At 46.6% G+C, this 16,221-nt stretch overlaps 2 protein-coding genes across 3 annotated transcripts; both read right to left on the reverse strand.

The window, feature by feature from the left end:
* Positions 1-3: 3 nt before the first annotated feature.
* On the reverse strand, positions 4-6,316 carry nat10 (N-acetyltransferase 10). The gene is made up of 28 exons (XM_068739810.1): positions 6,203-6,316; positions 6,021-6,112; positions 5,763-5,934; positions 5,530-5,652; positions 5,383-5,444; positions 5,166-5,280; positions 4,882-4,989; positions 4,656-4,789; positions 4,474-4,567; positions 4,286-4,384; positions 4,061-4,197; positions 3,651-3,775; positions 3,408-3,558; positions 3,018-3,114; positions 2,818-2,934; positions 2,431-2,532; positions 2,255-2,329; positions 2,060-2,176; positions 1,835-1,968; positions 1,689-1,737; positions 1,509-1,605; positions 1,320-1,427; positions 1,062-1,234; positions 862-981; positions 654-752; positions 427-500; positions 250-330; positions 4-164 (listed from the first exon to the last, which is right to left on the reverse strand). Exons 1-28 carry the CDS (start codon positions 6,314-6,316, stop codon positions 14-16), a joined length of 3,120 nt encoding a protein of 1,039 aa, XP_068595911.1. The 3' UTR covers positions 4-13.
* A 743-nt stretch (positions 6,317-7,059) lies between these two features.
* caprin1b (cell cycle associated protein 1b) lies at positions 7,060-14,011 on the reverse strand. Of its 2 annotated transcripts, none has more exons than XM_068739136.1 (18): positions 13,875-14,011; positions 12,585-12,749; positions 12,422-12,484; positions 12,222-12,308; positions 11,894-12,132; positions 11,702-11,784; positions 10,627-10,824; positions 10,482-10,534; positions 10,307-10,390; positions 9,539-9,712; positions 9,363-9,471; positions 9,207-9,268; positions 9,038-9,130; positions 8,778-8,921; positions 8,313-8,466; positions 7,991-8,167; positions 7,716-7,822; positions 7,060-7,589 (listed from the first exon to the last, which is right to left on the reverse strand). In XM_068739136.1, the coding sequence occupies exons 2-18, from the start codon at positions 12,747-12,749 to the stop codon at positions 7,503-7,505; spliced, it is 2,079 nt and encodes a 692-aa protein (XP_068595237.1). In that variant the 5' UTR covers positions 13,875-14,011; the 3' UTR covers positions 7,060-7,502. The 2 variants fall into 2 exon arrangements, with proteins under 2 accessions (XP_068595237.1, XP_068595236.1); XM_068739135.1 differs by having other exon boundaries at positions 7,991-8,170.
* Positions 14,012-16,221: the final 2,210 nt, after the last annotated feature.

Raw genomic sequence — 16,221 nt, forward strand, 5'->3', positions numbered from 1 at the left:
GAGGCAGCGCTGCTCACGCTCGCGGCTTCTTTCCAAACTTGCCGCGTTTATCCTTGTTCTTGAATTTGCCAGGTTGCGTTTCCTTCTTTCGGAGTTTCCCGTGCCGAGGGCCGCCATTGTTCGCTGCCGCCGTGCTTGCCCCATCCAGCGTCCTCTTCTTGTCGCTGTCGGGAGTAAGGCGCGATTTACAGACACGGTTTCAACATGAACCGAAACACTCTCGGCAAAGGAGCCGGATGGCCACTGCACCTCTTGATGCTGATGAGCGCCGTGCTTCCCGCTTTCTTCAGCACCTCGTCCCATTCCTCATCGTCCCCACGGATCCTGTACCTATAAATACAAAGACATTCACGATAAATGGAAGCATGGAGACCAGTTTATAGTGACACACGTGATGTTCAGGGCTACCCAGAGCCTCATACTCACTCTTCCAGGTCCATTTCTTTCACTTTCTCTACCTCCTGCTTGTGTCTTTCCTCAAACTCCTTAGCTGCTTCATTCTGTTGGGAACAACAGCTTTTAATTTCCACCGGGATTAATGTGTGGGCTGATTTTAAAATCATCTTAAAATGATGCACTTTCACTCTTACAAGAATGAGGGATCAGCCTTTGAGGAGGCGTTTGATAATGCAGCGTGATGATTGATGACATACCAAATCATCGTTGAGGCTTTTGAGCGTCGGCTCCATGGAAACCTCTTTACTGGCCACCATCTCTGCCTCAATCGCTTTTTCTTGGATGCTGGTGAAGACCTGCGACGGTAAAAAGTCAGGCCGCCGTCATAAAACTATTGCAACAGATCAGAAAGGAAGGCTTTCTGTCGTCGTCTTCTTCACATCGCGTTAAGGCTTCAAGACTTACTTGCACGAGCTTGCGGATCAGACGGTTGAAGAGGCCCATGAGCTGCGAGCTCGGGAGCTCAATCTCCTTCTCGAGCTGCTCAACAGATTTGTGCTGCAGCCCAATACCCAGCAGTAACGCCTAGAAGGGACGGGGACGAAGGTTAGTCTGGACTTTAGGACCAAGAAACAATGACGACCGTGACGCGAGGACACACTCACACACTGCGCTGCCGAGAGCGAGACGTCGCCGAGCTGCTTCAGGAGGAAGATCCGGGCCACTGCTGGGATCAGGTCCATGATCAGGTGATAGTCCACCATGCTCCTTGAATACAACTCCAGGCGTTTGAGGTCGTAAGGGCTGAAATGGGTTGCCAGATCGGAGCAGCTGAGAACTGCAGAGAGGTAGGAGACGATTCCTATCAGATCCGTGAGGCGGGGGGGGGGGGGGGTCTGATTATGTCAGAACAGGAGTCTTACGGCTCGTCCCGTCTTTTGACTTCTTATTCTGCAGGATGCTGAGAGCCAGGCTCGGGTGGAAGCTGCCAAACTGGTAGGAGAGGAGAGACAGAAAGCGCCGCCGGAAGTCTGGGGCGAACAACAAAAACTGTTGAGACACATCCTCAGAAGATGGACCGATGCAAACAAGGAAAGCTGTGCAAGGTCCACCTTTCCAGAAGGCAGAGAGCCACTGGCTCTGATCCGGAGCCTCCTCTGCATTCAGCTCCTTCAGCATCACACAAGAGTGCTCTCCCGTCAGGTCATTCTGGATCCAACCGCAAAAACAAAATGAAGCATGCGACGACAACACAATCCGATGAAACATCCAAGAAGCCGTTTTATACTCACAGGGGTTTGTCTCAGGTAGACCGGAGTATAACCGCCTTTTTTCCAGAACCTGTCGCATTAGAAGAAGCACTTTTGACATTTCTAAAGACTACAGAAAGATTCCGCCCCCCCCCCCCTTCCCATTTTCCGCACCCAAGGCAACTCACTTGAGCAGCTGTGCGGTCAGGCCGTAGGAAACTCCCAGATAGTCGAGCCGCTCTGCTCGCCGCTCGCTCAGCTTCAGCAGCAGAGGAGGGAGCTCCTTCCTCGGCGTGACGACCTCCTCCAGCAGACTTACCGCCTTGGACAAGAGGAGACGGCCGCACGGCTACTGTCAGAGGCAGGAAGCCCAAGTTGATAAGTCCTGGTCGTGGTGCCTTTCACTGCGTTACCTCGCTGCTGACGGAGGGGATCTCATTGTGATTCGAATGTGTGCCGTCATCCATGGTGGGAAACTTGCCCTCGTAGTACATCTGCAGCAGCTGAAGCGCTCTGGAGCCGTAGCCCATCTGGGAGACGGATTGGAATCCAGTTACACTCATCAGTTATAACCGACTCGGCTCAGTGAGGCCTTTGCAGGTCGTTACCCCTTGATAGTCTGGACTGACAGCTATTCGCACCACTCGGCCTCCAGAGAGGCTGGCAAACTCAGAGTCTTGAAACTGCGAACGAGAGAGCAGAGAATGTGAGCCGCCATTTTTTTTCTTTATTGATATTTTAGCTGCTGTTTTTTTTTTAAAGTGATTTCGGGACCAGCATGCACCTGCTCTGACACTGTCCATGGAATGAGGTCACCAGAGGCCTTCTTTCCTCTGGACAGACTGTTCAGGATGGACTGCCGAGATATTTCACCCTCCAAACATACCTGAGGCACCAAAGAAGAAGTGTTTATAATAAACTAGAAAATCACAAGGGAGCGCACAGACCTCCGCCAAGCAGCTCATTCCCTTCCTATCTGGATCTACACCATCCCCATGGTGATCTGGATCATCATCAAAAGGTTCTAGATTGTTCTTGGTATCTTTATACACCAACCATGAAAAGTAAAAGTGAATCGGAGTTGATTTTTTGGATACAAAAGCTGTGAATATAATGAGAGTCCGTCTCTTTCAAATGCACCGAGCAGCTATCACACGTCCTCTCGTCTCACCTGGACCACAGCCAGCACCTCGGGCAGCGAGTTTTGCGTGGCCGGGACGGGCGGCAGGAGGCAGAAGAGGTGATGGGCCGGAGCGTCGGACAACATCTGCAGGTCGTTTGGAGAATTCTGGATCCCAACAAAACATCCGAGTCAGAAAGTAAACGTAGATTGCATCGATAAAGGGACAATGTGGTGAAAACAAACGTCACCTTGTAGTGCGACGCCACGTAGAGAGCCATCAGCCTTTGCAGGAAGGCTTCCGACGCCTTGTGGTAACAGAACAGTGTGTCTCTGTTCACATAGTATCTGAGGAATGCGGGCTGAGGACGAACGCAGAGGAAACCACAACCCCGACCCGAACGGGGTCCTCAAATACTGGCCAGAGATTAAACTCAAGTAGCTTTTTGGTGAAAAGTCGACCATTTCAGTCCAGTTTCACAAAACACAAAACATTCTCAGCCGTTCGTGCCGTTTGTGTCAGCCAGAGCAACTTATCTCAAGACGCCGCGCGTTTTGGGACTCCCCAATGGAAATGTGTCTATAAGTTTCCGACCAGACGATCAAACGAGGAAAGGTTCTTGCAGATTTGTCAAGGATACAAGTCACAGGTCTGTGGAAGTGGGCAGCCAGAAATGAGCCTGGGGATGTTGAGACAGTCCAGACAGAGAAGATCATTGAGCCACGTCTCCACAGCGTCTCCCGGAGCGTAGCGAATGGACTCGTGCAGGGACACTTCATGGAGCGAGCGAGCTGCGTGCGGATACAACAAGTAGGAATGCGGCCGACAGATACCATGGCAACCAAACTCTTTGTGCTCAAATAGAGTGGAAGCAGACGTTTACCTGCTGCTAGCCTCGCCGTGTTGGCGGTCTTGTTCTCTGCCGAGCGGCTCTGCTGGCTGTCGGCACTCTGCTGCCTCAGCTGCTGAATCAGCTTGAGGGAAAGAGAGCGTCCGGTGCCTTCGTACCTGCAGGGATGAAGTAACGCGGTGCGCAGACGTACACGAGACAGTTAATGGTCATCTCAAAACGCAATCTAAACACTAATAATTTGAAATGGCCATGAGATTACAGAACTTGTAATTTGCACCATTAAAAATCACAATCTTTGATTAAGACATCTGTCCAGTCGGCATGGCAACCAGATACGTTTTGTCCAAGCAGAGGTGTCGCATGGACGAGGCAAGCGAAACCTTTCCTATGTAGTAATCTGGTGTTTGATTGTTTAACCGCCAGCCGGCTCCACTACCGACCCGTTGATGGTGGACGCCATGAACACCAGGTAAGGCCCGAGCAGCTTCTTAACCAGAGGAAGAGGAATGGCTGCAGCTTCATCGATGACCAGCAGCTCAGCCTGGCCCAGCTTCACGGCATCGCCTGGGTGGATGTACTGTCGGTCACATGAACAGGAGGGTCAGGTCAGGTCTGCTCGCTTACAGGAAACGGGAAGTGGAGCGGAGCGGTCTGATCTTGTTTACCTGAATTGTCTGCCGATGCTCTTTGAAGATGTTCACCCGAACCACGGCCTTGTGAAACTCCGGATTCAAAGACTGGATGATTTCATAGTCCAGATGCTCCTTCGGATACAGAACGGGGGGGGGGGATGAATCGGCGTGTCCTCGCGGCGCAAGCGTGCCGTTACTGACACTGGGAGGGTTCGGCCTACCTGATACTGCAGAGCGTCAAAGCCTTTGAAGATGAATTCAAACATGGTGTGGAGGTTGTCAGGGCTCGGCGACGTAACAAACATATTGGAGTAGCTAGAAAGAAGTTCAGGCAAACATAAGCAAAAGATACAGACGGAGACAAAACGCTAGATTTGCAGAAATATTAAAAACTTTTCTGCACCCAAAAGCTACTGCCGCAGCGACCGCCAGCCCCAGCGCTGCAGATTTCCCTCGCCCCCGGGCGGCGGTCAGAGCCACGGTGCTCCTCAGAGTCTTCTCGGAGATCGCCTCGATGAACTTCAGCAGGCCTTTCGCCTGGACGACAGCAGAGACATGGACTGACTAAGAAAACGGGATGACTTGAGTAAAGGGGACCTGGTGTCTTTAGAGCGAGGCTCTTTAGTGACCTGGTCCATGGTCCTGCAGCAGTCCACCAGAACACCCACGGGCTGAGTGTCCTGGAGGGACGCCTTCAGATCCTTCAGCTCCTGCTCAAGTGGGGACAAGCCGTCCTCCTGACGGGGACGAGACACAAAAAGATAAAATAAGCCACTATTAAAAACAATAGTCTGAATGCGCAAAGTAAAAAAAAAAAAAAAAAAAAAAGAACACATAGATTTTTGCTTTCTTTAAAAAGTGCCTTGATTTGATCTTCAGTTTTTAAGTTTCGATTCCTCTCTAACGAAGTCACCTGAGCCTTTGCAGGGATTGGCTTGATGCTCGCCATGTGACTGGAGATCGGCAGCATGTTGAGCTGGTCGTCAATGACGACACAATTCTTGCAGGATGCAAGAGACAGAATGAACCTGAAAGCAGCCATAAACAAACTCGATGACGACTCCGTCGCGTTTCCACCGCGAGCAGCGGAGATGCTTCCACGCCTCACGAGAGCCGAAGGAGCAGCTTACCTCTCGTTGAATCTCCCGACCACATCCTGGTGAGCCTCAGTCCGGTATCGAGCGTGCACGTCCTGGAGGAAAGCAAGTCACAACGATCCCGATCGGAGGAGACGACAGAGACGCGTGTGGAGAGGAGAGGACCCGTCGGCGTCTTACCATCGTCATGGTGTACAGCTGCTTGAGAGAATTCATCGTCCTCAGCAGCAGCACCACGATGCCGCCTCCTTCTACCGTCTCGATAGTCCTGGCCAAGAGATTTGGCGTGATGGCTTCAAAATCCTGCGTGAGACGGAAAACGAAAGCGCTTCAGGGTCAAATTATCCCCGACAGTAGAACCAAGTGCCTCTCCCGAAGGCCTGCTGGCTCACAACCACACAGCAGCGACTAACCTGCAAGACGCACATGCCGAAGGTGTTTCCAAGGATCTTGTGCGTCTCGTTGTAGTAACAGTAGCGGATGTTGGTCGCAGCGATGAACAGCTCAAAGGGATCGTCCTGATTCAGATTCAACGTGCCCGTTTTTATCTTCTTTTGCAGCTGCCTCATTCGCTTCTTTCGATTGCTGTTTTCAGGCATTTCACACGTCAGAACCAACGAAGAAAATGAGCAAACAGCCAAATCTCTGAGGGGATTTGTTTTTAAACGGACCTGCTGAATCCCAGATCTTTCTTGTAGCACCAGAGCACCGATGGCCGAGCTCTGACTGCGGCTTTGGACAGCATGTGATGAAGAATGACAACCTGGATCAAAGACAAACTGTTTTAAATACAGGGACAAGACGTGTCTTTAAACGGACCCACTGCCACTGTGTCTGGTGAATTTGCAATGACCTGATCTCTTCCACGATCCCCCACCACCACGATCATGGTCCGGTGCTTCAGAGTGACTCCATTCTCGATCTGAGCACGGATCCGGTTGTCGACCTTCTTCCGGACTGTTGCCATCGTCTTGCTGCAACAAGCAGCCCAAAAAAATAATGGAGAACATCAACACATAAACGATACGGTTTCACCATATATGCTCATTTATAACCAACACAAATAGTAGAAGAGGATCTAAAACGCAGCGGGACTCGAACACAGAACTTCACGCTTCCATTTACCTTCAACTTCAGGCCGTTGTTTAATTTTTATAAAATTCCCAACCAGTCGAGGACGGAAATTACACTCCAGCCATCACTATAATCTCACGTGGAGACGAGCGTCCAAGGACCCAATGTCGTGACGTCATCACTACGCGACGTTTTCAGAGACACGAGCTTATTTTTTGCCCGGATGTTACCCTGAATGAATGAATGAATGAATCCCAGGTAGTAGTCTTTTACAACTGTTTGTTGCATAACAATTCATTTTTGACTAACCGCATTTTAAAGGAAAATTTCGGAACAGAGCTGCTTCTGATTTAAACTTGTATTTGTCACCGTTTTTAGCAATTCGAAGGAGCATCGTTTGCCACTAGATGGCTCCACTTCTAAAAACTCACGCTTTGCGAGCGTCTGTATCAAGTAGTGGGGCTACTTTTGATCATTTCCTTATTTTTTCCTACATTTTTCCTACCAAAATGTGTAGAAAAAACGCGTAGAAAATGTAGACCCCCCCAAAAAAACATCCAAGTAATTACTAGACAGTTATTCACTGCATCACTTAATAGTCAACTGTACAGCGACAAATCGAGACGGAAGCATGTGTATGCAACACAACTTTATTGAAACTATTGAAGCAACAGCAATTTACAAACAAGGAGACGGGAGGATTAAAAATAAAATAAAAAATCCTTTTTAGATCCAAAATGAGAAACAAAACTGAGAAAGGGAAATAATTCCCAAGGATTGGACCAGCAGTGGCAGGTACATTTTATACAAAAAATAACTTATGAAATCTTTCAAGTTTACAGGAATCTTGTGACACATGGCTCGTATAAATCAATTCGATTTACAGCTTAGCTTGTGTGTTAGAATTCAAATGATTTATGTCCAAATACCAAAGCAGACTTTACTTTGATCAGAGACAGTGAAATACCACTGATGAAGTACAAAGAAAAGAACAGAGCTGGGGCAAATGCATTATTGGATTTTGAATTTTCAGTGTGGTGCAAGTTAGTCACAGTCATGATGAATATGAAAAGGCCATTTCAGGATCGAATCGCCTGAGCGCTGCCTCTCGACACTCCTCTGGGTCCCTGACCAGATCCACGCTTGTAGTTCTGTTGGTAACCATCCTTGAGCAAAAGAGAGATAAAGAAGACACTTAAGAAATTGGACAGACAATAAAAAACTATAATACAATTTATTTATAGCACGAACAAAATTACACGAAGCCAGTGAGGCCTGAACCACTTTCATACCCTCGGATAATTGCCATTCGAGTAATCCCGAGGTGTGCTGAACTGAGTCGGTCCATAGCCCGAGTTTGGCGTGTTGGCAAAAGGAGGACGATAACCGTCATAGCCACCTGAAAAAAAGAGCGTGAGGTTCAGAGGAATCAAAAGGCACTGCCCCCCCCCGCCGATTCAGCATTTCAATGTCTAAAAGTGATCAAACATGAATTCTGAACTTCCCAGTAGTTCTTTCATTCATGCTGAAAGCAGGAGGAAATTGATGCATTTGGTTGAGCGTTTACCTCTGAATCCATTCGACGAGCCTCTGTAGCCGTTAATCATGCCCCTGGCATTGCGGGGTCCTCCCCGAGACATGCCTCTGCTGTTGTAGAAGGACTGAGGCTGCCTGCCGAAGCCTGGGCCCTGCTGAGAGGGCTGCTGATGGCCTCCCGACTGCTCTTGAGAATGGAAGGCACCAACTACTAAAAAATACAGGGGTGGGGGGGTCCCAAAATAGATTCAAATCAAAGTTTACAGAATTCAAATAAAGAGTTTAACTAGAGAAGAATTTCAGGAAGAATAAAAATCCCGATCTAGCAAACAATAACTAAAAACTGGGCCCACCCGACTGCAGCTGTTCTGACTGCATCTCCGTCTGCTCCGCAGGAAGCTGTGACTGACTGCTGAAGGCTTGGTTATAGCTGTTCTGGTACTGACTGGCGTGGGTCAACGCCTCCGTCTCACTCGCTGGTGGAACTGGGGCATTGAGGTTGAACACCTGAAGAGGGAACAAAGAGCCACATTATGATGAAGCCAAAGCCAGAGCAAAGGTCACGGAGCTCGTTAGAGTTCATTATTCCCCGTTTCACGGAAGAACTCGCCCCGCTACAACAAACACACACGCAACATGCTGAGCAGGCACTTCAGGAAGACACAAGCGACTCCTAATGGGAGTGATTACTGCGTTTTCATTCCGACTCCACTGGCAGTGACGCACAGAATGCTGCAAACTCCTTTTCAGTCTTCGCAGCAGAGCAGCTAATGTCGCCGCAGACTCCTCCATGCAGCGATTCCGCAGTGACGACTTACTGTTTGCATGGACTGGAATGGTGCCGCGTTGACATTGATGCCGGTACTAAGAGGGGCTTTGGAAACTGGCTGGTAAACCTGCGTTTGAGAGGAAGGTGAGGGCGCTGCAGAAGGTGGAGGCGCCTCCGACGACAACGACATGGTCTGTTTGGAGAGATAAAACAACACGAGACACACCGTGACTCCCCATTCACAGTTTAGCAAAGAAGAGGAGAACCCCTTGTAAACCCTGCAGGGACTCTGACAGCACCGGGATTAACCTGGATGGGGTCGATGGGTTCTGTCGAGGGTCGAGGATCTGGCGTGTGTGAGGTCTGAAACATGGGGGGCGGAGTTGGGGAGACGATAGGAACCTGAGAGCAGAGTAAACATGTTTAAAGCTTCTCCAGGGTGGCCGCACGATCCGTGTGTTCACCTCTGGTTACTTACTTGCGTGGGCTCCGGCTGGACAGGAACGGCGTTGGCTTGCAATAACCGGGACTCCGGGTGGACTAGGAAGATTTAGTTTTGTACCTTTAGTAAACTGAAAAAGCCCTTTCAAACATCTGCAGTCATGAGAACTTGGATGCCTTTATAAAAACATACTTGGTGGGCACACCATCTGGGATAAATCCATCTTCTGGGCAGGTTTCATGGGCTGGGCCGAGACAATGGCAGGGTCGATGGGCTGTCCATCAAACTCCAGCATGGAGTCCTAAAAGCAAAGCAGCGATGGGCATCGTGTTTCACGACAAGGTTGCTCCACACACAAAAGTCCTTACCTGCATGAAGTTGTACGTCCCCTGCATCTGCGCCATCAAGTCCTGCACCACCTGCTTCCTGGCCAATGGGTCAGAAGGCGGCTCAGAGGGCTCCAGAATCAACGGGTGGGTTTCCAGGGTAACAGGGGAAGCCACGGGCTGGACAGCCGGCTGCTGCTGCAGGGCACCGACTGCCTGATGGTGGACGACAGAACAGCTGAATCAGAACCGCACGGCGTCTAAAAACTGGTTCAATGCCTCAGATGTGACCTGAAATTTTATATTGACATCATAGTTTATAGATAGAAACAGCGTACGGAATTGATAAACAACTGAGTATTCCTGTGTATGTCGTCAATCACGTTAGCAATTTATTTCATTTCCTTCTTGCTACTTGTCTGCATTTGTGCTCAACTGCGACAACATGCATGACGTCAGTCACTGCTAGAGTTCTATGCTATTTTATCTTTATTGTGACCATCACCTGCCCTCTTGGTAGACTAGCCCATTATATTTTATTAGTTTTATTTCCTGCTTTCCACCGTAAAGGGCTGTGCACACGAAAGTGAAACACACAACATGGACAAACAAAAAATGACAAATACACAGTGTTCTGAAGAGAGAGAGCAGTGGATTTATTTGTGCAGATAAGCAGATAAGTCTTGAGAACATAACCTCTCTAAAAGTGGATTTAATTCAAGGCTTTGATTTAAGATGCAATTGAAACCCCAAAAAACAAAGCAAGCTAAAAACAGAAGTGAACCGGACTCCAGACAAATTTCAGAATACCTCCGTTTCTACGGTCCACTCGTCCCCGGGCTCCTTCTCAGCGCCGCCGTAAGCGGCGTCTGGAATGAACTGTCTGTTTATGAACTGGAGGGGATAAATAAATGAAAAAAATCAACACCAAAAGGGAAATCTAATCGGTGTAAAGACTTCACCGCAACGTGAAAACTAATCTCACCTCCGTTGTTTCCACGGCGATGGGTTCTGTGAACTCCTCAATTATTTCACTTCCTGTGAAGAGAAAATGGAGTTAAGAAATGCACGACTGCATTAGCGTTTTAAAAAGAATTTCATGAAGCATGATTCCAGAGAATGTTCAGAACCTGGATCAACAACGTGCTCTTCTGATTCCGACGTTTCTGCGACCGCAACTGCTGCCTCTGCCTCTGCCACTGGCTCTTCCTCTTCTTCCTCCTCCTCCTCCTCCTCCTCCTCCTCACACACCCCGTTTTGGTGAGAGGGAGCACGCTCAAAGTACCCACTCAGCAGAACCTGGTCCAAAGTTTCTTTAAGTGCCTTGTCTAGAGGAGGAATAAAAAGAGTAAGCACAATGTCGCCTCCACCAAGGTGTTTGTGTTCTTATTGTCGTCTCAGTCAGCAGAAGTAGTTCAGGACAGAGTAGAAAATGTTTTGTTTTTTTATCTTGGACTTTCATTTTCCTTAATAAGGCAATGCAGGCAATTTATCCATGTGTGTCATAATAATAAAAAGCTACTTGATATCACCACAATCAATTCAAGACTAAAACACAACCAAGGCCAGCAAATAACATCCCTGAGCTGTTCAACAACTTGATCAGCCTGCAAATCAATCAGGAGATTGATTCATTATCCCCTACTTTGTTTTGCAGGCAAAGCATGTCAATGTTTTTCCCTTAAGCCTCATGCTTCAGGCCAAACAGTCTGCAGCTGACTGAACGGGTCACCCTAACCCTCAAAGCAAGGCTTTCCTTGTTAAAAAAGGAGACAATCACAACACTGAACTTGGCCACCAGTCCCATGCAGTTCAAGCAACCCGACCAGCGGAACTATTGGCAACACGGCCACTGGCAACTTGCCCCGCTGCTGAGTCAGGATGAGCCCAAGGCACTCGGCACAAGCAGAATGCTCTGCTCTGAAGTCTTCTGATAACTGCTGCATCACAGAAAGTGCAGCATTTAGAACCGCCGGCCATGCGAAGCCAGACCGAATCACCCGACAGCTGTCAATCTTATTTAAATGATCAACATACTAAATCAACCGACCGACCACATCAAAGTCTGCTCCTCAGATTTCTGTCGAGTGATCTGACAATCAACCATTTTGTTCCTGCTATAATTAAAGCTTGGAGTTCAAATTATTAGCCAGGAGTCCTTTTACAGGCAGCCCATTCTTAGGTTGTAAGTTAACTTTGACTTACATGTTGTTCCAACCACAGCCTTGTCCTTCCCTTCCAGCAGGTCCCAGAGGTGCATGGAGGCCTCTTCATACTGGTCAACCAGCCTACAAGAACAAAAAACATTTGTACAGATCCTTTCGTCTGAGAGAAAAACTGAAGTGTAAAAAGTCTACTGCTTATCCAGTTGCTCTGGTCATCAGTGGCATCACCAACCTGATGTTTTGATCACGGTCAGGACCGACTAACTTGTAGAATTCATCAAAAGCTGCTAGGTCAGCCTCCGTCAGCAGCGGCAAGCCGCCAGCAGCCTGCTTCAGGTCATGCCGCACAGCCTCGTCTCCTAGCCTCTCCAGGAGGTACTGCAGCTCCAGAACCGTCTTCAGCCTCCCCTGCTCCACCTCGTCCCGTTGCAGCTGCTCCCGCCGTGCCGACTTCTTCACTACCTTCTGGATCTAATGGTAACGAACACGAACGACTCGTTACTACGAGTGTGGAGGACAAGTCTGAAAAACCATTTTCATAAAACCTTTGTCACCCTTACATCTTGTCCAAGCGCAATGAAGGTCTTGTGCAACTCTCGGGCAAATTCCAAGTTATTGAGGACTTCCTGATATTTGGATAGGGCCTCCTGAAATAGAAAGGAGAGAAGAAAAAGATAGCTCATATATGGCTAGGTTGTAAAACAATTGGAAAGAGTCAGAATTATTTGTGTTGATGGCTAAAATGCCGACATGTACCCACCAGCTGGTCAGGATTGAGACGCTCCCCGTTATTCTTTCTGACCTGATAATCATCCAGTTTGCTCTGTAACAGAACACAAGCGATGCAGAAAACCTGAGTTTGTACCAATCCCTGATACTTAAAAGCACAGGAGTGATTCTGAACTGGCTGTGGATATACTCACCTTTTTCTTCTCCATGTTGCGGGCCTTCTTGTCGATGACACCAAGAACTTGCCTCAATACTTCAGACTGTCCACAAAGTCCAAAACTGCCCAATGACCCTGGAGCGGACCCCACATCTGGGCTGACGGACTGCATTGTCCCGTTTGCATTCATCACTGACGGCATCTAGGAAAACAAAAACATGAAAGTCAGCTCCGGCTATCATGAGTGAGCTTCATCAAACGTTACTAGAGCAACACGTGCTCAAGGGAAAATACCAATCACAGAATGAGCCAAAGCATCTACCGGACACTAATAAATGCTGCACAGATTACATTTTAGATTTCATATAATAGATATATTACATATATATTCCCTCCTTAGCTACTGTTAGACATTAATAGTAGATGCTGTTACCCCTCCAGGTACACTTTTAATCAACCAACCTCAGCAAGTCAGCAACTTTTACTGCAATGGAAATGCCTGGTTTCGTATTACCTCAGTCAAAAACTACTCTGGTAGAGAGAAGGCTGGATTTGAGCCTCGCGATCAATAAGTAAATACTATCGACAATTTTCCAAATGTCTTCCTTTCTAATCTAACATAACACTTAATGGTGTATGGACACAAACCCAAATAAAATAAGATTCATAGATGAGAGGTTTGAGTCTGTAGAATGTGAACATTTTGAACAAAGACCGAGGCCACAATTACAAATGTTAGTTTTATTATTTTCTTCCTATTCGTCTCAGACACACAGCTAGCATTAGCTCTAAATCACATTGCCAGGACCTCGCCATACATCAGATTGCCATTAGCGGCGTGTAGTTAAGAGAACTACAAACCTGTAGCACAACAAATGGAGGTAATTAGAGATACAGTACTGTAATTTGGAACTAAAAACAACAAAGAAATCTGGAGAGCCATGCATTTCATGCTGGAAATTTATATAACAAGCGCAGAAAACAATGTTTTCAGCTAAGAAACTTACTAACTTTAAGCGAACTCAGGCCAGGAAAGTGAGCAGGCTCCAAAATACTTGTTCTCATTGTAATATTATTAGTATACCTTCAAATATAAAGTTGTACATTCGACTATCGTGGACAGTCCGGAGCCTTAAGGGCGGCCAGCTCCTGTGTTATCGCTGGGGTTTGGTAAAATGGCCCTGGCCGCACTGCGTTAGCACAGACCACTGACTTAGCATCTTTGCACACTTATAGCTCGGTTATCAAGTAGCTACAGCGACGCGTGCTAACTGGCAGGCGGCCGGGAGCCTCGTTACCTCAAGAGCACGGACCCCGAATCACCCACCTTGTTGTTATATATCCACAGGGGAGCTTGCTAGCGACTTATACAAAACGGCCACGTTGTTATTATTGTTGTGTTGCTTTATTTTGTATTTTTTTTTTTTTTACTCTAGTATGGGATCCGCCCCGCCGGCCTCACCGACAACTGAGACGGTTCAAGAGACGAAGAAACTCTTTATAAAGACGAAGGTCCATTTTTAGCTACCAGAGATATGCCTGAGTAAATAAACTGAAAACATCTCTTGATGTAGCACAGATTTGTTAACAAAACCATTATTACAAATGTGAAAAGTGTACTCATTCAATTATTTAAAATCTGAACAATTTTACTGCAGTTACACATCATAAAATTGGTATTTGTGATCAGGCAATATACCCTACAGCCTCCCTCGGGGAAATGTGCACAATCATTAGCTTTGATTAGGCTGCCGGATCTGCTACGTACAGTAGTGCAGCTGTTTCAGCCCCTTTCATGCACAAGTGTGTGTCATTTTACAGCTGCCTCTCTCTCTACGATGGAATGCATATCTCTGCTATCATTTCCACGTTTGTTTGAACTTTAAGTTCAACAGGAAAGAAGTGTTGGAATGTTATTAAAGTTAAATGTCAGTTTTACACTTAGCAAAATATCAGCCTAGTGCCACGACTGCTGTTGTTTTTTTATCTTAGATTATAATAGAGATTTACATTCTCTTTTACCTTTTTGGAAATTATTGATTGTACATAAAAGTAACAAATTGAATAGAAATTTTCAAATTCACATTGTTCAGCAGGAACATTACTGAAAACTATTTGCTCTGTGTGTGCAGCCTGGATGTGGTTTGCCCATTCTGGTGAAATGAACTAATTCTAACATCATATGGATAAAAGACTGACCACAAAAATATTGGTTCTCAGACCAGCTGGAAATTTAGAGCTCCAAAATCCAGCACTTTATAAGAGAAAGAGAAAGCATTTTTTTTAAAAAGCTTCCCAATGACAAATTATTGACGATAGGAATAGGACGAGTCTGAGATACACATCATAAAAAAGCTAAATCCCTTTGGATTTGTCGGCAAATCATTTATTTATTTCAGCAGGTGGCAGTAAAGCGTAGCACTTTATAGCATAACTGGAACATTCAGTTGCTTTAAATAATCTGACTCTGACGTATGCAGACCTGCGTTCAGTTATCAATAAACTACCAGACAAATTTACTAATTGTAGGAAACATTTAATAGCTTATTTATATATTCATCCATCTCTTTTTCCAATAATGTCTTATCCTTTACAAGTTCCTAGGGTGCTGGAGCCAAAGGTTTGAATGAAAATCCAGAACCTTCATGCTGAGAAGCAACAGTGTTAGCCGCTGCAACACCGTGCTACCTACTTGCCTATACAAACACACTACATATCCAGCATACACATAATAAGTATATATAATAAAATAGCTTACAGCTCAAAACAATTGAAGACATTACAGATTTGTCTATATTTGGGATGCTCCCATGTCCTTCTCTGTTGAACACATACAGCGCTTACATCAGTGCCTACAAAGGAAGAAAACCAGAACCAGAACCAACCAACTACAAGAACGTGAAACCAGCTTTCTTTTGTTTTGCCAAATACAGGAAGCAGTTAACATGGCTGCACAGCTTTTTGATTGCACTCTTCCACTGAAAGTGTTTTCCTTTTGGGATAATACTGATTACAGGAGGATCCTGAGGGCCGGTGAAGCTCCCTTTCAACGAATGAGTCATTTCCGAAGCCTGCTGTATTTCACTCAAACAACAACACAGAGCACAGACTGACAGCCATTTTCTAAAAGAATTCCAGGGTGGCTCCTCCATCTGACCTCTGAGCTTCACACCATAACATTTTAAATGTGCAATAAATCCCACAGTTCTCTATTTTAAAACTGGTTACCGTGAATATTGACTATTCCTATTGTTGTAGACCTGCAGCAGCAGAAAGAAGGCTCAGAGCAACTCTCAAATGGTCGCTTCGCTTCAGATAAGACAGGAAGTAGTTGGTTTGTTTTTACTGTTCTAAAGTTTGAGCCGTGATAGAGTCAACAACACATCCTCTTCTTTCAGGAAGTGAGCATTCATGCTTGTGTTCGCGATGTGTGGGTAATCATCTTTGTTCTGCTACTAATTAGAGGCTCTATTGTGCTGTGTAACCCCTGTATATGCGTATTCCTCCTATTCTCGAGGATCATGATTGAAAATATTTGCTGAATGATGAGAGAGAAAAAAACTTTACCGTGTGCTTTGTACTGACATTCTTTTCCCAGCTGCCTTCAAATTCCACACCACTTTCAACTCCACCGCGGGCTCGGGACCAAACAGGAAGCTGGACATGAATAACAC

Source organism: Brachionichthys hirsutus, chromosome 5 (assembly GCF_040956055.1).
Source record: "Brachionichthys hirsutus isolate HB-005 chromosome 5, CSIRO-AGI_Bhir_v1, whole genome shotgun sequence".
Taxonomy (NCBI): Eukaryota; Metazoa; Chordata; class Actinopteri; order Lophiiformes; family Brachionichthyidae; genus Brachionichthys; species Brachionichthys hirsutus.